This window comes from Hyalella azteca, unplaced genomic scaffold (assembly GCF_000764305.2).
Source record: "Hyalella azteca isolate HAZT.00-mixed unplaced genomic scaffold, Hazt_2.0.2 contig13425, whole genome shotgun sequence".
Taxonomy (NCBI): domain Eukaryota; kingdom Metazoa; phylum Arthropoda; class Malacostraca; order Amphipoda; family Hyalellidae; genus Hyalella; species Hyalella azteca.
In genome coordinates, this window is record NW_025943348.1 from 95,210 (window position 1) to 118,070 (window position 22,861).

A 22,861-nucleotide genomic window follows, 5' to 3' on the forward strand; every position below is an offset into this window, starting at 1 on the left:
GATGGCGTCGCTGCTAAAATATTATTTCAATTATATTAGCAATATTAAAACATCGTAGTTTAGAGGAACTCCCATCAGAAAGACGTTATTGAATGTTGGACTTTGAAAGATGTAAAATGCAAACAATCGTTGACATACGTCGGCCATTATTTGGTTTGAAACAAGCAACGCTTGAAGCAGCGTCAGATGAAGCCTTCAGAACAGAGCAGGATAACAAACAAATGAATAAAATCAATGGTATATTTACACGATTGTCCAGTACAATTATCTCTAACCAGCACGATTGTCTCTAACAACACACTTATCTTTAATCAACTAGCACGGTTATCCTAACCAGTATGGTTTTCAGTAAGGATACACTATCTAGCCAATCAATCTCAACTTTGTGTCGAAGTATGCCACGACGTGAGTCGAATATTGAGTCAATTTGTGAGTTTGGTTCAAGAAATTCGTTTCGAGAATTTCACATTGCGTATATGCGTCAATGAGTGTCATATTATGACACATGCTTCGTTATATCGTAATTTTACATTTATTACATACTTCGTCAAATACATTTATTTTTTACACAAAAGTCAAATATTATATCAATTGGGCACACATGAATGGTTTGCGTCAACGTGGCGTATTGTCACACAAGACTGTCATTTGTGAACGAAATATTTCAGTCAGTTTGATCGAGCGTCACGCATCAATAGGCCTCCAAACCACCTTACTAGGCTTGCAATAATCACACATGATCACGTCAAGATCGGAAACATGAAACTGAACAAAAAAATTAGAGACAAAATTAAAACGTAAGCATTTAAAAAGTGAAAGGTTAGGGATCGCGGCAACGTCGAAAAAATCTTGGAAACTTGGCGAAAGTGAATCAAAATAGTAAATCTGATGAGTCTAACCTGCAACTCACAAATAAGTTGTGAGCAACTTCGTTCTTGTATTTCATATAAATTTTTGCCTATAACTCATGTCATAATAAGGTGTTTATCAATAAAAAAGGAGTTTGTTGATTAAATAATGCACGCGTATTTCTCTTTTGAAAATTTGTTGTGACGTTGAACATTACTTTGAATTTCTGCTGTAGATACAGACATGTTACTGGTAATTTCAATGAGCTGCCTGAGGTGCGGATGGGTGGGTTGTTGTTTGGTAACTACAACTCGTAACTTTAGTAACTAACTTACACATAAAACACAAACTTTCAGCTGCTATAAGAAACTCTTGAATCGAATAACCAACATAACATTACTATCTAACTTAAATCTTTATAATGTAACTCAGGAGATCAACAAAGTTATTTTTTGCCACGAGTAAAGTTGCTAAGCGAACTTGGCGCTCTTCTACAACTTCGAGGTCCCTTGTCTTCATGCGTACATCTCAACTTTGAACTTCAGAGTTAGACATCGAGGAAAAATTGTTTTAATAGCGAAGTTTACTTGAGCAAAGGCAATTTAGCGCGCATTTATTCGAATAAAATAAAATTAGGTATATAATATAAAAATCATACCATTAGGGTGAAAGAGGCGTCTGTTATCATGTCTGATATGAAAACTCATTAAATGCAGGCATTGAGAAAGTTCGCGCCCTTAAAACTCAGAGGGTTAAACACAACTTGATTTATTAACAAAATTTTTCTAAGTGAAATGAAATATATTCGGAAATATTTACAAGTGTTCGATTTGAATAAGGATAATTTCAATCGTCAGGAGGGAGGGTAGAAATCAATGATGAAGGGAAAAGGCTTACAACGAGCGGGATCAATTAACTCTACTGGCGAGTATTTAACATTATTTACAGTCGACATTTTATCACCTACATAAGTTTACCCACTATCACCCATGTTTTCCCTCCACAACCATAGTTATCCCTTCAACCTTCAACACCAAAAGTTATTATTTATTATCCGCATCAATCGTCTAGCACCTATCACCCAATAGCATGTTAACTCGTCCGTTAACATGCTATTCTATACCGTTCAGTTCACAACCATGTCAATGGTCATAACACTCATTGGGGAAAGTCTAATTTTGGGAAGCCCTAATGTAATTATTAGATAAATAGCCGTCATTAATATAAATACATTCATAATGCATTCAAGTAAGTAGGTTCCACCTTCGAGGAGTGTTAACGTTTGTAATGGAAACCCTGGACGATGATGTTGACTTATAACTTAGTGTTGTTCTCTGCTCTGTACATCACTGTCATCACTCCGAGGTATACACTCAATATTTAGTCCTGGATATTTGCGAGTACATCACTGCAAGTCCTTGTGCGAACAGGAGCATATCACTTCACCGCATCCTTCACCAACAACCTACAGGACACAGTTGACGGCATCACAGTTCTGTGTGCACCGCCACATCACAGTCCTGTATGCACCGCCACATCACAGTCCTGTATGCACCGCCACATCATAGTTCCCTGTGCACCGACACATCACAGTCCTGTATGCACCGCCACATCACAGTTCCGTGTTCATCACTGTAGCAGGGATGGTGTGGACGCCTCCCTTCCCGTTTTTCATGGTGATCTCGAAGGACAATGACGACGGGGTGATGGGTCTCGACCTGGACATGGTTGAACCCTGGGGCGCTGCATGGTCTCTTGAGTTCTCAACAGGAACGGTAGACCTGGGCATGGGTTTGGGTTGGGTAGAAAGTAGAGGGTTCGATGTGGTTTGTGGTAAAATTGTTTGATCTTCTGGCAGGTGGGAGTAACCTTCTGTTTGTTGCACCTGCGGTTGCCCTGGTACCGCGATAGGTTGTTGTGGTTGACCGCTGAATATTTGTGGCTGGGTCTGTGGGGGGTATGAAAGTTCATGCGGTTGCGAGTAAGGCTGTGGTTGCAAAATTATTTGCTGAGGTACTCCCGAGACCACTGGTTGAAGTGGTTGAGAGCTCAATGGTTGATGGTACACAACTGGTTGAAGCGGAATGCCAAGATCATTTTGGTTTTTGGGTATTGTTGAGTATGGGTCATAATGAGGCTGTATTTGTGGCGCTGAGTACTGATGTTGTGGTATCTGACCAGCAACGCTACCACCACTGATCACTGGTAGAACAGGCACACCCACTTGCTGGTATAGTGGAGGCGGCTGCGTTTGAGGCGGTTGCGTTTGATGCAATTGTTGAAGGGCTGGTGGGTGTTGATTGTTCATGATCGGTTGATGAATGGGCTGATACTGCTGTTGGAATTGCTGTTGCAGCGGCTGATTCGAGTGAGAGGAGCCATCACTTGAGTTTGACGATTTGTTGGTAATGAATGCGACATCAGCCGTTGAAGTAGAATCAGCTAGAGGCTTTTGGTCATCAACGTCTTGGTCATCTGGTACGTCAAAGGTCTGGTTGACGGCTGGTTGGCTCAAGGGCTTGTAGTGCTTATGCTTGGGTCTCTCCAGAGTGCTGGATGGGGTGCGTATAGTACCGGAATTGTGCGAGGTACCAATGTACACCCCATCGCTATTATGGGTAATGGAGGAGGGCGTAGCGGCTCTCAAGGGTTGGTCAGACATCATCTCATGGTAACTCTTGCGGTTAGAATACGGCGACCCACCAGCAATACTAATACCATTGGCCGTTTTATTGGACCGCATTGATCGGGTGTCCGGTTCAGTGAACCCTGCGGTGGTGCGTCCTCCACTAGGAGACCCAGAACGGGAGTCGTCGATGCGTTGGGTAGTGTCAGCGTTGGTGATGAGGGTGACAGGTGTAGTGGATCGGGTCACATCTGTGCCCCCGTTACTTTTGGTACTGCCAGGCATGCGTTCCAGGTACTTGCGTACCCCGTCATCGTAGATGCTACGCTCCTCCGCCAGGTTGTCGGTAGAGTAGTACTGCAGGTCGTCCAGGGCCTTGTTGCGTTGTCTGGGGGGACGGAGGCGGTTAATTACTAACTAATAAACAATGCAAGCAAGCACATAGATGAATCAATTAAAAGCTATAACGAATTACGAATATCAGTGAAAATCATGCAGGAAAAGCGCTTCATGCAAGCAAATGAAATCATAGTGGCATATTCGCAAACTCACCCAATGCTAAAAAATTAGACACCCAAAATCAAAACTTACTGTCATGCTTTCTACCGTGGAATCGCTCTTTATATGCGTTCTCTCCATGATCAGGTCTACATGGATAGGTCCACATCCTGGTCCTGCGACTTACCGTGTCGAGACAAGCATAATTGCGAGGATAATTCACGGCCATTACACACGAGGCCATTAGTTGCTGACACTACTTACCGCGTCACTGGCTTCGTGTATCGAGGAAGCGACTCCAATAGCGACTATAAACGGAACCAGTACAGAAAGAAACGCGAATACAGCAAATAATTTGGCAGCAGTCTGAAACCACAATTAATGGACATTCAACATAATTTTCAAAGCACTATTACATGAGCACTATTTACAGAGAAGATCTAAAAGGGACTAAAGTTTCAAGGAAATCCTGCCTGCGTTCAAACAATGATCTACGCTTGCCCAGGACCGCTTTCCACCGAGCGGCACGGAAGACTGTCATTGTACACCAAGCGTATTTTAGATGACATTCCATCAGGGTATATAAGAATAAGTACGGTTAAATGGTCCAGAATTTTACGCTATCTTGTGTCATAAAATAATTTTGAAAACAACATCAGAACAAATCACTCTACAGATCATGAGATTACAGAACAAGAAAGTCAAGCATTAACATCAACTTTCATCAACTACTTGGAAAATAACACAAAAGGCTGAAAAAATATTCTTGATACATTTTGCGGTTTAATATTTTGAATGATGTCTATGATATATTTTTGTTTTTGACTTCATAAGAACGTGATAAACTGAGCGAAGTAAACGCCTATTCCACAAACATTTGCGAACAATGAATCAACAATAGCTGGTTATATTAAGTAGGAACATTGTATACTAGCATCCGAACGCTTTAAAAAACGTTTTTAACGTGAACAAATACGGCACTCCCACGAGAAAACAAAAATAGATACATCATCCACCTCGTCTCAGCGCCGACTGCCGGCCGGTGGCGCGTTCGGCCGACCGAACGTTGGGTCGGGAACGTTACCATGACCAGTGCCGCCTCGGCCGTCAGGGTGGAAGGTATGTGTCGTTTGCTGTCCTCTCATATTTTGTTTATATCGCTCCTCCAGGTATGAAGGCAGCGGTGGAACCGGTGGAGGAGGACCATTGTAATCAAACTCATCAGGGTAGTTTCTTGGCGCCGAGTTAAGCAGCAGCATTTCCGTCTCTTCGACGTTGGTCTGGAATGTTTTCTCGCTTCGGTTCTTGTTGGCATTTGCGGTTTGGTTGCTTCGTTCTAACTCTTCCCTCGCTGCTTTTAGCGCTGCTTTATTCTCCTTACTCTTATTTCGCTCTACTTGGGCGAGCATGAGAGCCTTCTTCCTGTCGCTGGTGTTGGGAAAATGTAAAAAAAGTTGAAACCAAACTATATAATTTTGTTCGAAACCATGGGTTACAAAATAAAAATTATTCTTGCATGCATTTAATGAAGCCGGGAAGGCAGAGTGTGTATTTAAAAGTGCTAGGCCGGCAGGCACCTCATAAATTATGACAGTGATTGTTAGGAGTTAATGAATAACTCAAGTACATGCAAAGAGCGTAAAATATGCAAAAGTTCCGAGAAAACAAAGGTTGCAGTCCAGTGTGCAGGGGTTAATGGTGTGTCATGCTGGATTGATTATTTATTAAGCAAAGCATTCTTTTTTTATCCCAGGTGACTTCAGCTAAGACATTATTCGTATTATGACCACTTCAATCTGGATTTCAACATAATAATTTACTTTATTATTGCTTACAATTGAATTTAATTTCAATTGATATTCCATTCCTCAATGCGGTCACAGTTAAAATCGGAAACAAAGAAGCAGAAAGTGCTTGAAGGTGACGCCGAGAAAATTAGTGACTTTCGATAGCAAAGAAATAAATATTAATAATTATTGAAAGCAACAAAAATGGAAAGATTAGTTCATTTTATAATGACAACAGGAAAAAAATGTGACATTTAAACGATACAGAAATATTATTGGTAAATTCTCACCGTTGACCGTAGGTTATACTAGCGAAATTTCTGCTGTAAGATTACGAGGTGATTTGGCAGCTGCAGTCAGCCATGTGAAGTGATAACAATGATGATAGCAGTAGTTAGAGGTGATAAGGAATGGTGAGTGACATTAGTAACTTCTAGACATGACAACGAATGGGACAATTGCAATATTAGCAGCTGCTGGAGGACTGTAAAAAATAGGAGCATAACGAGCATTACGAGCCTTACCTGCTGATACGAGCATTACCTGTTAATGCTAGCAATAGCTGTTAATACTTAGTTACTAGCAATGGCTGTTAATAACAGTAATATTTGTTATTATTAGGAATGCCTGTTAATAACAGTATTATTTGTTAATACGAGCCTTACCTGTTAGCAGACTTCCAGAGGCCGAAGCAGACGCAGAGCACGACGAGCAGCAGCGCCGTGATGGCCACGAAGCTGTACATGGCGGCCGTCACGGGCTCCGTCATATCCACCCAAGGCTGCGGCACATGGCAGGGTTATCATGTGATTCATTGTTATTATTATATTCATTACCACACAATTCAACGTTTACTGCTTCCAGTTCATCAACTAGAAAGTGTCCGGTGTCAATTCACTTGACCTGATAGAGATTGAGGACGAGTCAACATCTGATAGACACGTGATAGATCACGCGATCAAGACCGCAGTAGTGGGCGGAAGCGAACGTTATAAAAGGTCTAGCAACCTTAAGCAAACCCCCCAGTAGCTGATGAGCACTCCGCGATGTAGCGTGCCGGTAGAGTTCTCCGACCTTACGGTCGATGCCGTAGGCCAGTGGTTCCCAAAGTGGGCGATATCGCCCCCCTAGGGGCGGTGGAAAGATTTTGGGGGGCGGTAAGAAAGCAGAGGGCGTTTGGGGGGCGATAGGGGGGCGGTAGTCCGAAGTCGAAGTCAGAAGTTCGAACGTGTGTTTGACGATTTGTACACAACACGTGCAGCACATGACTCCCAGCGATGATTTTTTTTCACCCAGATCTGTTTTTTAACCTCTCCTGGGTTTACGTCTCGGACAAATTAACGGCCGGCCTCGCGGCCGGTCTCACGGCCAATTTCAAAATTCAATGATCAAGGAATATCTCTCCAACTGATGAACTCAACTCGATGAAACTTGGTACAGGTATTCATTAGAACCTAACGGTAATATTTTGCTCGTGAAAATTGTTTGAATTTTGCCATAGTTATATGGCAATACGAGCCGAAATTCACAGTGATCAAGTTTTTTCTTCCAAATTACTGAACAGATTCGAACGAAATTTTGAATTTACAGTCCTAACTACCAAACGGTAACGTCAGCTCGTGAAAATTTTTTCGATTGTGCCTTCGTTCGCGAGTTTTTTTTCTCATTTCACCTTCAATTAAACAGCAATACGTGCTTAAATCCACAGTAATCAAGAAATTTTTTCCAAACTAAATGGCAGGGTTATCATGTGATTCATTGTTATTATTATATTCATTACCACACAATTCAACGTTTACTGCTTCCAGTTCATCAACTAGAAAGTGTCCTGGTGTCAATTCACTTGACCTGATAGAGATTGAGGACGAGTCAACATCTGATAGACACATAAAAGATCACGCGATCAAGACCTCAGTAGTGGGCGGAAGCGAAGCTTATAAAAGGTCTAGCAACCTTAATCAAACTCCCCAGTAGCTGATGAACACTCCGCGATGTAGCGTGTCGGTAGAGTTCTCTGACCTTACGGTCGATGCCGTAGCTTATTCCTCTGTATCTTAACTCTGTATTACCACCCCATATACAAGATACGTTATCTGGACTTATGTGTCTTACTTATCCCTCACTACCTTAGTCAACGTAACCCGATCCTCAGGTAGAGCTTAATATAAAGATCTCAATATCATAGGTTGTAGTTGATTTACAACATGTGACAAAAGCAATAAATAAAGTCACAAAATCAGTATCACCCATTGAGCAGCAATTGCTACTCACATTTCTAGGAGGCATCGGTGTGGGTATCCACTCGCGCACCACCAGCGGCATGTAGTAGTACCAGAAGGTGTTCTGTGGTTGTCGGTAGTTGAAGTGCATGGTAGTGTTGAAGGTGTTGTTGATGCTCAGGTACCTCAGGGTACCATCGACCACAGGTTCCCACTTGGCCTTTAGCACGCTTACTTGCACCTGAGTTGGGTTCCTGTGAAGAAGGTCCTAGTGAGGTACCTAACACGCAAGTCTGCTACCTTGTAGGAAAGTACGATACCTAGAACTTATTTCATAGAAAACAAAAAATACTCATTTTTGAGGCGAGGCTGTAGTAATTCATGAGTATTGTAAGAATGAAACGGCATTTTTATATATTTTAATGACTTAATAATGTACGTCATCGTGAACACTGACTGATGGCTTACGTCAAATGGACTAAAATAAAAGTAAATGTAATCAGCATTTTAAGCCAGTTAATCTTGGTCAGTCTCAATATCTTTAATATCTGATATTTTTGTAATATTATTAAGCTCCGGTAATAACAGAATATTATTATACTGTAATTCACATAGTGCTAGTATAAACGCAAAATTTCACTCATAACTGTCTGGCAACATCGCCAGAGCTTGGTACCCCCTATTTGATTTGAGACGCGTTTCTAAACGGTTGACGTGTGCTTTATTCTGTGTTTTGGTGAAATAGAATAACCGCTGGGTGAGTGTTGAAGTTACTAACTTTGTATGAATGTATTGTAGTATATTCCTTTTTTGACTTAAAAATCGAACGATCATCTTGTACCTAATAATTAGACCCTGCTTAGAAATGAATGCCGACCAACTTTGGCCTTAGGGGCTAGTTAGGTGACCGAGACCCTCACCCTGTTTAGTGGAAGCAAATGAAGTTGAAGTATTAATGGAAGTGGCTCAAATTTATATCTCGCACTGTTCTTACAGGGAATGTCGAAATTAATTTAATAAAACCTTCAAACTCGTTGATCATAAATATCTGTAACTACCGGTATAAGTAAATTAATTAACTTGGATTCGTTTACTTGTTTCGAATTTCATAATTTTCACTATTAAATAATTATAAAATATTCAGTCAGTAAATCATATGATATTCTCTCGCTAGAGCGAAGTTATCAGGAAACTATTGTAATGATTTTATGAGAGAAATTGTCATGTAGCTACAAATATAGTGGGTTAAACCTAAATCCTTTGAGAATCATCATTGCTGCTTGTGAACCTCATTAATAATTATTATAAATATTAAATGTTGACATATTAAATTTCTATTTCGCGTAATGTTGGAATAAAAACTTCCATGTGAAATTCATGTTCTAATTATGACCTTATTCGCAGGTCTTTTCTCGCACTATATTTTACAGATTCATCAGAACCTGTTGTATCCCATAACCTCCTTATACTTGCGCTGGTTTTACCTAATCGATTGGCCATCGTTTCACGCCTCCTAATTGAGTCAACCTCTAACCAATTACCAGAATAAACTATCATGAATATCTCTGCAATCCTTCATTATACTACTTAACTAGGCTTCAGTAAAACCTCCAATTCCTACGTTAGCCACAATTCCTCCAAACATTCAAAAGACTAGCCCAAAGCGTCCAAACTTTAAGGACTCGTGACCTGCCTAAAACTTACTGATACAATTTTAGAAACTATAACCTTCCTTCGGGATTGAACCGTCCTCTAATTGAACCTTCTCATAGAAGTACTCAATCGGTTAAAATGAAAATACGCCCGTAAAAGTTAGCCATCATATTGAACCTCCCTAAACTACACTCCCCTCACTAGGTCACTTCCCCGCTCCCTGTAGCTCAGGTACTCACCCCCACTTGGCGAAGTTAGCGAAGGTCTTCATCATGAACTGCGAAATGTTGCGGTCGCCCTCGCTAAACTGGTTGCGGGAGATGCGGTAGTTCTCGGGGTAGAAGTCGGGGTCCATGAATGGGGCACCTGACAGGAAGTAGTATTCTAGGTTCCCTGGTACCTGCACAACAATTAAGGGGGTAATTTTACTCAGATGTGTTTCTTGGTTAACGTCATCTGTATTTACATTTACGCCAATATATATACATGGTGATTCATGGTAAATCCATGTTTTGTATTTCCCGCCAAGCAGTCAGATTTTGCAGGAAGAGTGCGGGGAGTAATTCACATGAAAAGCAAGGTCGTGAAGTTTAGTGTCCCGCCTAATCAGTTGCCACAATGCATTGAACAAGTGAGCAGCGTGCGTTTACTGTCCAGGCGTACTTTTCTAATAGCTGTTTGGCAGAGTTGTCTCCGTCTGAAACAACATTTTGCAGAGCGGCTAACGCAGCTAAATGATAGTGCTGTATGTGTAGCTACCTCCCTGCAAATGGAAAGTTTGAGGGCATCTAGAGTGATATTGAGCAGGTAGTAGAAATAACAACATCATGCAACAATAACCGCATCTTGCATCAATAACAACATCATGCATCAATAACAACATCATGCATCAATAACAACATCATGCATCAATAACCGCATCTTGCATCAATAACAACATCATGCATCAATAACAACATCATGCATCAATAACCGCATCTTGCATCAATAACAGCATCTTGCATCAATTACGGCATCTGTCAGGCGCTTTATTAAGCACCACCTGACTTATTATATTTCTACCTGATCATGAGGACAGGGATTCTTTGACTAAGTGCGTGAGGGATAAGTGAGTCACCATCTGTCTATAGAACTTATCTTGCGAGGGGGTGGTTATACTAGAGTGATACGATACAGGTATAGGCTGAGACATCGACCGTAACATCTGAGTAATTCTAACTCGAGTTACATCGCGTTGCGCGTACTTGTCAGCTTCTGCAGGGGCTTTACTAAGGTTCCCAGACCTTCTATAGAATCGCGGCTTCCACCCACTGCTGAGGTCTTGATCACGTGATCTGTCACGTGATGTTGTCCATGCTTACTCAGGTCCAGTACTTTTCCATCAATCTCTGCCACGTCTAGTGAATATTACGTCTCAATTAAAATGAATAGAATGAGACGCCTGAGTGACGCCGCACACATCCCGTATTAATAACAACAACATGAATGATTAATAACATCAAGCATCAATAAAAACATCCTGCATCAATAACGGTCACATTGTCACCTTTGTACAGTGCACAATGATGTTGTCACCTACGTTCAATGATGTTCTACGATGTACAATGTGAATGAAAAATCATTAACGAGACATGGCGAACAATAGGGTCCAGTACAGCGACTTTTATTAATGACTACTAGAGAGAGGTAAGGCATGGTAGCATTGTAGTCAAGAGATGGTAGTAGTGAGTGTGATACCCCGCCACGTAACGACGGTGGTAAAGCCAAATGCAACGCTTCGCTGGTGTTGACGGTGGAAAACAATGGCACAAGCGGACGTCTGCTGCAGAAAGTGTATGTACGGACAGTTAGTATTGCACGTCTAAGCGATTTTTGTTCATCAGTTGTTGCGTTGAGATTCATAACATTAAAATAGTGTTAATAATACCTTTTAAATCTTATATTCAGTGCTGCAGTTCCAAACCTTCTCTTTAGCTCTGCCCTAATTGATGACTTCTGAGACACAGTCTACGAGGTGATATGGCCGCTTATGGAAGAGTATTGAAGGGACGCGTGAAATTAAGCCTACACTACCAGTCTAGTTCTGTAATTTTAATGTAACTTGTAACGAACGCCCAGATTGATATAATATTAAAGTGAACATTAAACACTAACCAAGTGAAAATTACGCTGGCAAACAAGCGTCGCAATCCTTAGCATTACAACTAAATATTTCCCGAGTCGGTTGTACGTTGGTTGTAAATAAGCAATATTAGAAATATATAAAGATATAATATGAGAAGCACACACGGATGCACAGGATATTTCTTAGTAATAGGTTGACGAGGGCGGACTAGAACCTGTTTGGTTAAACATAGTATCCTTATTACTGAATATTTTACAAACCTATATATAAAAAGATTATAACGAAAATAACACTAATGCAAGGAACTCACAGCGACATACTGGTCCCGGATCTGGGACTTGTTGTGCGGGTCGGGCCAGAAAGTGTACATCCACTTGATGGCATCGAAGGCGCCCTCAGGGTTCAGGGAGTAGTTGTAGTGCTTCACCCACTCCTTGATGCGCATGTCGAAGAACTCCTCGCTGATCTCGTGGTTGGTCGTCGTGATCCGCGGGTCCTGGACTGTGCGCAAAATAAATCATATAAGAATGATGCATATTTGTATATATTATACAAATATATATTACTTATATAAATATATAAGAATATATATTTATATTATATAAGAATTTTCAGGTTTCAGTTCAGACTTTGACTTTCAAAGTATACAGTAGGTGCCGATACGGACTTCGTCGCGCACGTATAGGTCCAGATACGGGCTTCGATGTAGAACGTTTAAGAACGTATAGTTTTCAGAAATTTTGAAAGGTTTTGTAAGTATAATTTCGTAATTTATTACCGGTATTTATATTTGTACACGTTTTTTTTTAATTTTGTCAAATTTTTGGAAGAAGGCCAGACCCTACTAACTGTAATGATGCGTCTTTCGATGTAAACTCTTAGAGAACGCAACATTTCGACCTACTCATTAATTTATGTATAACCATGATTCGCTTATGTACAGCTGCTGAAGCACACAGGTGACTTATCCTGACCCACATATTTCTTTGAGTGGAAATTTTGACGTTTTTGAACTAATAATCTTCAAAAAACTAGAATGTTTCTGTAAGAATTATATCACGACTTTGGGCTTTTTGAGGTTTCGGATTCAATGAAATTTGTTCAAATTGTAGCATCTTGTAACCACGTATCCAAACCAAGAGCCAATTTATAAGTTAAGGTTGTATGCATCCCCGTACTCCGCAGCCACATGTGTACAAATAGACCCTAAAAGAATAATTTCATACCACCCTCAGTAACGGAAAGTGACTCGTTCTCTAAGACCCTAAACCAATAGTATAGTATATGTTTAGTATAGCGCTTTCAGCGTTTATTAAGCCTTAGGCCCTTCGCCGATTCTTAAAACATTGCAGAACGTCCAAAGCTTGTTGCGGGCTTGAATTCGTAACTCACTGTTACAAATTTTCTTTGCTTAACCGCCCGGCCTCCTCGCCGATTTTAACCAGTAATTTAACTGGCGCGCTGAACTGGGATCGAACCCGCACCTCTCTACTCCAATCTTGGATCTCCAATCCAATAGTCTAATGAATCAAAAATGAAGGAATCCTATACGAAGCAACAGACCCGTCAATCCGGGAACTTTGAGTTCCAAAATTGCAGGATGAGGTCCTTCAGGCGCCTCTAGACTCACAGGCGTCGAAAATAAAATACCATTTCTTCGACGATTTTCATCAATACAGCAAGATTGCTTCCATGTATATATATATAGTCAAATGGGGTAAAACAGGATCGCAGCCTTCATGGGGTAAGAAAGGACCGGCCCATTGCATGCATTCTAATTGTACTGAATTTAATGTGACAAAAAGAATATGTTAGAGCAATCATTGCCTGTCATTTCAGTGTTTGTTTCAACCCTCTTCTGCAAATAATTAATTTTTGGTTAATTTTCAAAGAAAACATTATATAAATATATAAGAATATATATTTATATTATATAAGAATTTTCAGGTTTCAGTTCAGACTTTGACTTTCAAAGTATGCAGTAGGTGCCGATACGGACTTCGTCGCACACGTATAGGTCCAGATACGGGCTTCTATAAAGAACGTATACTTTCAGAAATTTTGCAAGGTTTAGTAAATATAATTTCGTAGTTTATTACGGGTAGTTATATTTGTACACATTTTTTTCTTAATTTTGTCAAATTTTTTGGACGAAGGCCAGACCCTACTAACTAATGATGCGTTTTTCGATGTAAACACTTAGAGAACGCAACATTTTGATCTGCTCATTAATTTATGTGTAACCATGATTCGCTTATGTACAGCTGCTGAAGCACACAGGTGACTTATCCTGACCCACACATTTCTTTGAGTGGAGATTTTGACGTTTTTGAACTGATAATCTTTGGAAAACTAGAATGTTTCTGTAAGGATTACATCACGAAAGTTGTTCAAATTGTAGCATCTTGTAGCCACGTATCCAAACCAAGAGCCCGTTCATAAGTTAAGGTCAAGAAGCAACCCGTACTCCGCAGCCACGTATGTACGAATAGACCCTAAAAGAATAAATTAATTCGACCCTCAGTAACGGAATGTGACTCGTACTCTGAGACCCTAAACCAATAGTATAGTATGTATAGTATAGCGTTTCAGCGTTTATAAGGCCTTAGGCCTGTTGCAGATTTTTAAAACATTGCAGAACATCTAAAGCGTGTTGCGAGCTTCAGTTCGCAACTTACTGCTTCACATTTTCTTTGCTTAACCGCCCGGCCTCCTCGCCGATTCAAACCAGTAACTGTCGCGCTGAGCTGGGATCAAACCCGCACCACTCGCTCCAATCTTGTATCTCCAATCCAAAAGTCTCATGATTCAAAAATTAAGGAATCCTATACGAAGCAACAGACCCGTCAATCCGGGAACTTTTAACCCCAACTTGTCTTAAAATTGCAGGATGAGGTCCTTCAGGCGCCTCTAGACTCACATGCGTCGAAAATAAAATACCCTTTCTTCGACGATTTTCATCAATATTGCACAATGGCTTCCATGTATACATGGAGCTTCCATACATACCTACATCCCATACATAACTTCCATAAATGGAAGTTATTTCTGGCATGCGAGGGCCCTTTAATATCAATAAACTCCCAAAAAGGTTCACGATATCAAATAAACCATACGACCCTTGAGCTGCGGGCCCACAAGCCCTGTGATGATCCATGATGTAAGCTACTCGAAGAAACTCCTGGTCCCGGTGTTACTCACAGACCATGTTGGCGGCCTCATCCCTGTTGATCCCCGCCATGACCCGTAGCTTGGGGTGGTGCAGGTTGGCCCATATCATCCTGAGTGGGGCCTCGGGCATGGCCCTCCAGTCCTCCTCGACCCAGTCCGGGTACCAGTCGTCCCCGGGAACCGTGAAGTTACGGTCCACAACGGGCGACCAGGCGAAGGTCCCAACGTCGGGCTGACGGGGAAGGATCACGGGGAAGATGAGTAGGTAGAAGAGGTTGGAAATAGGGGGGTATGTGGGAAGATGACACACCTTTCCACAATAATGCGTTAAGTGGAATAATGTGCGTTAAGTGGCTAGGTGGCGTAGGAAAGAGTTAAAATAAGGTTTAGCAAGAGGGTAGGTGGAATAGGAATGAGGTAAAACATTGTTTGGTATGTGAGAAGGTGGGGAGGGGGCTTGAAAAATGTGGATAAGTGGGTAGTTGAAGTATAATAAATTATTGGTTATGTACTTTGTTTAGCTAGCAGTTTATGGATGCTAGTAAACAAGGCTGCGTTGCAATTAAAGCATTAAATTGTTCTTTGGAGAGTCTGGGTCAAAGATTTCAGTCATTGGTAAACCATGAACACCTGTGCCATGTACCTCTGTGCTGGTAGAGTACCGTACTAGGAAGTATGGACACTCACAATACCCTTAATTAAGAGGAGTACTCACGGTAATGGGTATGTACACCTGAGCTGCTAGAGTACTGGTAAATATGGACACTCACAATACCCTTAAGAGTACTCACGGTAATGGGTATGTACACCTGTGCTGCTAGAGTACTGGTAAGTAAGGAAACTCACAATACCCTTAAGAACGCGACGTGTTCTGCACGCGGTAGATGTCGTCGATAGCCGCCCAGTCAGCCAGGGGGGACCCGCTCTGTGGGGGGGTATGATTGATTAATTGGCATATCGTATATCATGGTTATTGATTGGTCTTGCGGTTATTGATTGGTCTTGCGGTTATTGATTGGTCTTGCGGTTATTGATTGGTCTTGCGGTTATTGATTGATGTCTTATGGTGATTGTTTGGTATCTTGTGGTGTTTGTTTGATATCTTGTGGTGATTGGTTGATGTCTTGTGGTGATTGGTTGATGTCTTGTGGTGATTGTTTGATCTCTTGTGGTGATTGTTTGATGTCTTATGGTGATTGTTTGGTATCTTGTGGTGATTGATTGAAATCTAGTAGTGATTGTTTGATTCTTTTGGGGATTGATTGATGTCTTGAAATGAACATTTGATCTCTAATGACGATTAATTAGCCACTTTTCTGATTTATTTTCCGCTTATGAAGATTAATAATAATTGATAAACTAACGCTTACACACAGACCATCTCTACTCCCCTCTGGCTCTAAAAAATTTCAGACCACCCCCAACCGGAAGGCCACATAACTAGACAAAAAAAAATATATGGAGTATATGTATAGATATATGTAAACAGTGTGCTGTATTTGTGCGGTATCTGCATACTAAATTGTGTATCAGTATAATATATCAACTAGACCATTAGACCAGGCATCAGACCAACCGACGATATGAACTGCCTGACGTAGCTCCGGGTCTTGGGGAGCACAGCGAGCAGACCGGCGGCAGCCCCTCCAGCCCCAGGCCCGAAGACCGTGATGGCCTCCCGGTCCCCATTGAAGAGGCGGATGTTCTCGTAGACCCACTCGAGGGCCAGGGACATGTCTAGCAGACCGTAGTTACCGGGGGAGTTGTGGTCTCCCGTGCTCAGGAACCCTGAGGGTCGTTACACTTAATTTTCAGCGTATGGGCTAACACTTAATAACACACACTTTACACTTAACACACACTTTACACTTAACACACACTTTACAACTAACATGCGGATAACTTTACACTAACATATAAACTTTACACTAACATATAAACTATACACTAACACACACTTTTCACTTAAGACACACTTTACAACTAACATGCGGAAAACTTTACACTAACACACACTTTACACTTGATTATCAGCAACGTGACAAACCACCTTATCTCCACGTAGGTATGGTATCATTTCATCATCATACAAGGCATCTTATAACGTCATGAAAGTTATTTATTTCATACGAATATGTTCGTAGTTAGATACAAAAAGGATATTTTTATTCAATTTTATGATAGTTAAAAACGTTCATGAGGTTTTAAAAACGTTCATGACATTAGATCTCTAAACTGTTTATCTGTTTTGAAATAAGCAATAAGTCAAACACTCTCTAGCCTACAGGTTAGCGTACTGCCTTTTCATCATAACCCACTCACCACCCACCATGCTTGTTGGGGTACATCACGAACCCATCTACAAAAAAGGCGTATAGAACTATTCGCATAACCAATGCATGTCAACGTGAGAGGACTCTCATCTACCTCGATCTACCCTCTTATCCACCCTGATCTACCCTCTTATCCACTCTGATCTATCCACTTATAAACTTTGATCTACCCTCTTATCTACTACCCTAATATCTACATGATCTACCTTCATCTACCCTGATCTATCCTCTTATCTACACTCTTATCCACCCTGATCTACCCTCTTATCTACTCCGGTCTACCCTCGTATCTACCCTGATCTACCCTCTTATCTACCCTTATTTAATCTCTTACCTAACCAGACCAAGCCTCTTACCCCGCCTGATCCACCCTCCTATCTACCCTCTTACCTACTCTAATCTACCCTCATATCTACCCTGATATACCCTCTTATCTACCCTGATCTACCCTTTTATCTACCCTGATCCACCCTCTTATCTACACTGATCTACCCTCTTACCTACTCTAATCTACTTTCTTATCCACCCTGATCTATTCTCTTATCAACTTTAATCTACCCTCTTATCTACCCTGATCTACCGTCTGATCAACCCTGACCGACCCTCTGATCTACCATGTTATCTACCATTATTTACCCTCTTACCTACCCTCTGTTCTACCCTCTTATCAGCCTTCTTATCTACCCTCTTGTCTACCCTCTTATCTACCTTTTTATCTGCCCTGACCCTCTGATCTACCCTCTGATCTACCATGACTCTCTGATCTACCATGACCCTCTGATCTACCCTGACCCTCTGATCTACCCTGACCCTCTGATCTACCCTGACCCTCTGATCTACCCTGACCCTCTGATCTACCCCGACCCTCTGATCTACCCCGACCCTCTGATCTACCCCGACCCTCTGATCTACCCTGACCCTCTGATCTACCCTGACCCTCTTATCTACCCTGACCCTCTGATCTCCCCTGATCTACCCACCGAGGGCGAGTAGATGTTGAGGTAGAGACAGTCCTCATGGACGCCGTTGCGGATGCCGTTGGAGGCGCCGAGGTACTTGAGGTTCTGGGGGCACGCGGGCCGGAAGTCCAGCGCCTGCCACGTGCTGTACCAGTTCTGGATCTTGCGGGGCGGCTGAGGGTACGATGAGTACGCTTATTAGTGCGTTTATGTACTAATGCTAATGTAAAGTACACTTATTAGTGCGTCTATGTACTAATGCTTATGTAAAGTACACTCATTAGTACGTCTATGTACTAATGCTAATGTAAAGTACACGTATTAGTACGTCAGTGTACTAATGCTAATGTAAAGTATACTTATTAGTGCGTCTATGTGCTAATGCTAATGTAAAGTACACTTATTAGTGCGTCAATAAACATGGGGGCAATTGCGCGACATTTCTATGACGTGAATAAATAACTCGCTCTTTATACAGCGATTTAATTCGCAATATTTTACCTATAGAAACTAATAATAATTTAAATATTCAGATAAATCATTCAATGGCATAATGTTCCCTAGTTGCGGGATAAACTAAATTATTCCAGTAAGGAAGACTTCTTGATATTTCTTAGCAACTGTGGAAGTTCGAATGAATTATCAAGCATAAAAGATGAATAGGTATGTTTTTTTTTGTTGTATAGATAGCAAGCCGCCAGGCATCAATGGACACGTCAGAAGAAGCGTAGCAGGTCAACGCGCCGGAAGCTGACACGCTCGACCGGAAGTTGTGGGCGCAACACGCACACGCACGCATTCCTCCAGGACACGCACACGCACGGGTTCCTCCACGACACGCACACGCAGGCATTCCTTCACGACACGCATTAGTCACTTCATTTCACACACAAATGAACATACATACGTGACACAGGCGCTTGCAGCGCATGCAGTACCTTGGCAACTCAGAGCGCCGTCGCCATAGCAACGGAGCGTTCGGTTGCCATAGCAACACAGTACAGTCGCAGGCATTCTACTCTCTCAATTATACGTTAGAATTAATTTAACTGTATTTAAATGATCAGATGCCCCTTTTTGTCTACAAATAAAATTATTTCCCTAAAATAGATTGATTTTTTATTTAGCCATTTAGACATTTTGGTTGACTTCACGCCTATAGTGTTTGATATATTATGGCAGGAAGCTCTTCGTTAAGATATCTTAACTTTTTCGTTGCAATCATCAAGTACTGTTGGAAATTGAGTGATAGTTGAGTGATATTGTTATTTGAAAGAGGACAGTAGACGCGGACATTAACAACAAAAACAAACAGCAATAAATAACGGCGTCAATAACAGGCATTTTAATTCCAATAAAACTGATAGCACAGGCACACTACTGCCAAGTGTACTACTGTGCCCAATTGTTTAATATATTAAAATAATCTCGACGACTGAAACAACAACGATGACATCGACTGCGTCAATAACCGAGCATCTAAGAGAAGTGATTACGAACCACAAAACCCATTATTAAGGCGAATATAACGACCATTGTCGGGCAAGAACAAGGCACTGTCAGAAGGGATGACAGGTACGAAAACAGCAAAAATATCAAAGAAAGTTTGAAGAGAACAACAACAACTAAGATGAGCAAACCGAGTGCAGATAAGCTACTCGACTTCCACCGGGTTCGATATGGTGCTAGGCATTTCAAATCTGAGCATATATTTTGCCATAGCTTTATCTAGTCTGTTCTTGAACGCGTTCATACTTGGAGCGCCAACGATGTCATCGGAAGGCTGTTCCACATGTCGGTGATTCGAAGCGAGAAGAAATGTCGCGTGAAGATGTTACAGCGCAGTTTTTTAGTTTATAGCCGTGGGCCCTGGTGTTGGTTCTTGTTTCAAATTCTAGTAATCCTTCGGGGACCTTGTATAAACCATAAGTATACTTGTATACTTCAATGAGGTCCCCACGCAGACGTCGATGTCTGAGGCTTGGAAGCTTCATAATCTTTAATCTTTCTTCATAGGACTTGTCCCTCAAACCTGGAATTATCCTTGTTGCACGTCTTTGAACATTCTCTATTAAATTTTTGACCTTTTCAAATCTCGGTGACCACACAACGTTTCCAAACTCTAGATTCGGGCGCATGACAGCAACAAACAACTGCTTCAGTGAAGGCTATGTTCCGGAAGGCAGGAATCATGATGGTCCATTACATCCAGGGCAGTGGTGGTCTTCGGCAGGCGACCCCTTCATGGGAGCGCAGCCGTGCACCACCAATTTTGTGCACCAATAAGCCCTGAATCGAACGCCTTGGATCTCTCCGGACCTACACCAATCAGCCGTGCACCACTCGGCTTTGTCCTCTTCCGGCCTTGACCACCACCTGCCGTGCTCCACCAGGCCGCAGGTCGAATATGACTTCCAGGCATAGTTAAATTACGTAATTTTACGTTCACCGCATCTGAGATTAGGTTTCAGATAGCATAGTTCTGTTCCAAAATTTATCGTCCTTCAACAAGTGGCCATTCGACCGAGGGCTGGTTCGACCCACGGCCTAGATACGGACGGCTTGAAGTGTTGAAGGCTATGTTCCGGAAGGCAGGAATCATGATGGTCCATTACATCCAGGGCAATGGTGGTCTTCGGCAGGCGACCCCTGCTTCATCGCTTCTGCATCTAGGAACTCCTATGTGCGTCTGATTAGTCCAAGAAGTTTGTTGGATGTGTTTGCTTGCGTTTCAACATGCTTAGAAAATTTCAGCTCCTTGTCATTGTCTACTTTTTTATAGTTAATTTGTTTACCCTTTCGTATCAACTCAAAAAGTGCATTTTATTGACAACATTGCAAACGCAACTTCGCAGGCATGAACTGTTAGCTAAACCTTACTTAAGTTAGTTCAGTATTGCGAAAGTTGAAACACGTCAGAACAAGCGTAGCAGGTCAACGCGCCGGAAGCTGACAAGCTGGACCGGAAGTTGTGGGCGCAACACGCACACGCACGCATTCCTCCACGTCACGCACACGCAAGCGTTCCTTAACGACACGCACACGCATGCATTCCTCCACGACAATCACACGCACGCGTTCCTTAACGACACGCACGTATTCCTCCAATACGCACACGCAGAGATAAGTTATCGTAGTTCAAATGTTAGTTCATGTAACGCATTAGTCACTTCATGTCAGGCACACGCATAATGAACATACGTGACACAGGCGTTTGCGGCGCTGCAGTAATCACCTTGGCAACGCAGAGCACCGTCGCCATGGCAACGCAGGGTTCCGTTACCGTGGTAACGCAAAGAACCGTCGTCATAGCAACGGTGCGTTCGGCTGTCATAGCAACACAGTACAGTTGCATACATTCTACCCTCTCAATATACGTTAGAATTCTTTTAACACTGTTTAAATTATAAGATGCCTCTTTATCTCTACAAATAAAATTATTTTCTTGAAATAGATTGATTTCTTCTTTTGCCATCTATATATTTTGGTTGACTAGAGGTCAATACTGCTCAATATATGTACTACCCCTTTTAAAAAAATATATATATATGATGGCAGAAAGCTTTTCGTTATGATACTTTACCTTTCTCGGTGCAATCATTCAAGTACTGTTGAAAGTTGAGTGCTATTTGGGTGATAGTTGAGTGACAGTTGAGTGATAGTTGAGTGATAGTTGAGTGATAGTTGAGTGATAGTTGAGTGACAGTTGGATGATAGTTGAGTGATAGTCGAGTGATAGTTGAGTGATAGTTGAGTGATAGTTGGGTGATAGTTGAGTGATAGTTGAGTGATAGTTGAGTGATAGTTAAGTGATAGTTGAGTGATAGTTGGGTGATAGTTGGGTGTTAGTTGGGTGATAGTTGAGCGATAATTTAGTGATAGTTGAGTGATAGTTTAGTGATATTTGAGTGATAGTTGAGTGATAGTTGATTAATACGTTTTTAACCAAAGGACGGCAGACGCGGACATTAACAGCAAAAACAAACAACAAAATAGCTGCGTCAATAACAGGAATTTTAATTCCAATAAAACATATAGCACAGGCACACTACTGTCAAGTGTACCAATTGTGTAATATATTCAAATATTCACGACGATTGAAACAACAACGATGACATCGACTGCGTCAGTAACCAAACCTTTAAAAGAAGTGATATACTGAACACATATTTATGGAAAGATAACAATAAAAGTTGTGTAAGAACAAGGAATTGGCAGCAGGGATGACAAGTACATAAAATAACGAACATATCAAAGAAAGCCTGAAGAAAACAACAACAACAACGATGAGCAAACCGAGTGCAGATAAGACTACAGATAGCGAAGTGATAAGCGCAGTAACGGTCCAATTAACGGCGATGTCATCGTCACAACGCTAACGCCACGACGTAGTTCCGCTGAAATGAAGCGGAGATGAGGTGGACAAAAATCCTATTCGCACATATAAATAAATCTCTTGCAATAAACCTTGAACTGAAGACGTGTTAAAACAAAAGAGACCGACCCGTGCGAACCTTACTGTAAAGAAATAAGCTTTTTTAAATAAACAAATGTTTTTTTAATAACATACCAACACCTGACGTATTGAAGGTGCTAGGCATTTCAAGTCTGAACATATATTTTTCCATAGCTTTATCTAGT

At 41.5% G+C, this 22,861-nt stretch overlaps 1 protein-coding gene across 1 annotated transcript in view; it reads right to left on the reverse strand.

Moving 5' to 3' along the window:
• Nucleotides 1–226: 226 nt before the first annotated feature.
• LOC108683371 overlaps nucleotides 227–22,861 on the reverse strand; it is a 28,951-nt gene continuing 6,316 nt past the window's right edge. The window contains exons 3-13 of the mRNA XM_018172684.2: nucleotides 18,242–18,394; nucleotides 17,284–17,287; nucleotides 16,505–16,716; nucleotides 15,795–15,853; nucleotides 15,644–15,677; nucleotides 14,959–15,238; nucleotides 12,068–12,258; nucleotides 9,872–10,032; nucleotides 8,032–8,233; nucleotides 6,426–6,541; nucleotides 227–3,863 (exon numbers count right to left, since the gene is read on the reverse strand). Of these exons, the coding sequence (XP_018028173.1) occupies nucleotides 2,462–3,863; nucleotides 6,426–6,541; nucleotides 8,032–8,233; nucleotides 9,872–10,032; nucleotides 12,068–12,258; nucleotides 14,959–15,238; nucleotides 15,644–15,677; nucleotides 15,795–15,853; nucleotides 16,505–16,716; nucleotides 17,284–17,287; nucleotides 18,242–18,394 (2,814 nt within the window). The 3' untranslated portion in view covers nucleotides 227–2,461. The remainder of the gene's footprint in view (nucleotides 3,864–6,425; nucleotides 6,542–8,031; nucleotides 8,234–9,871; nucleotides 10,033–12,067; nucleotides 12,259–14,958; nucleotides 15,239–15,643; nucleotides 15,678–15,794; nucleotides 15,854–16,504; nucleotides 16,717–17,283; nucleotides 17,288–18,241; nucleotides 18,395–22,861) is intronic.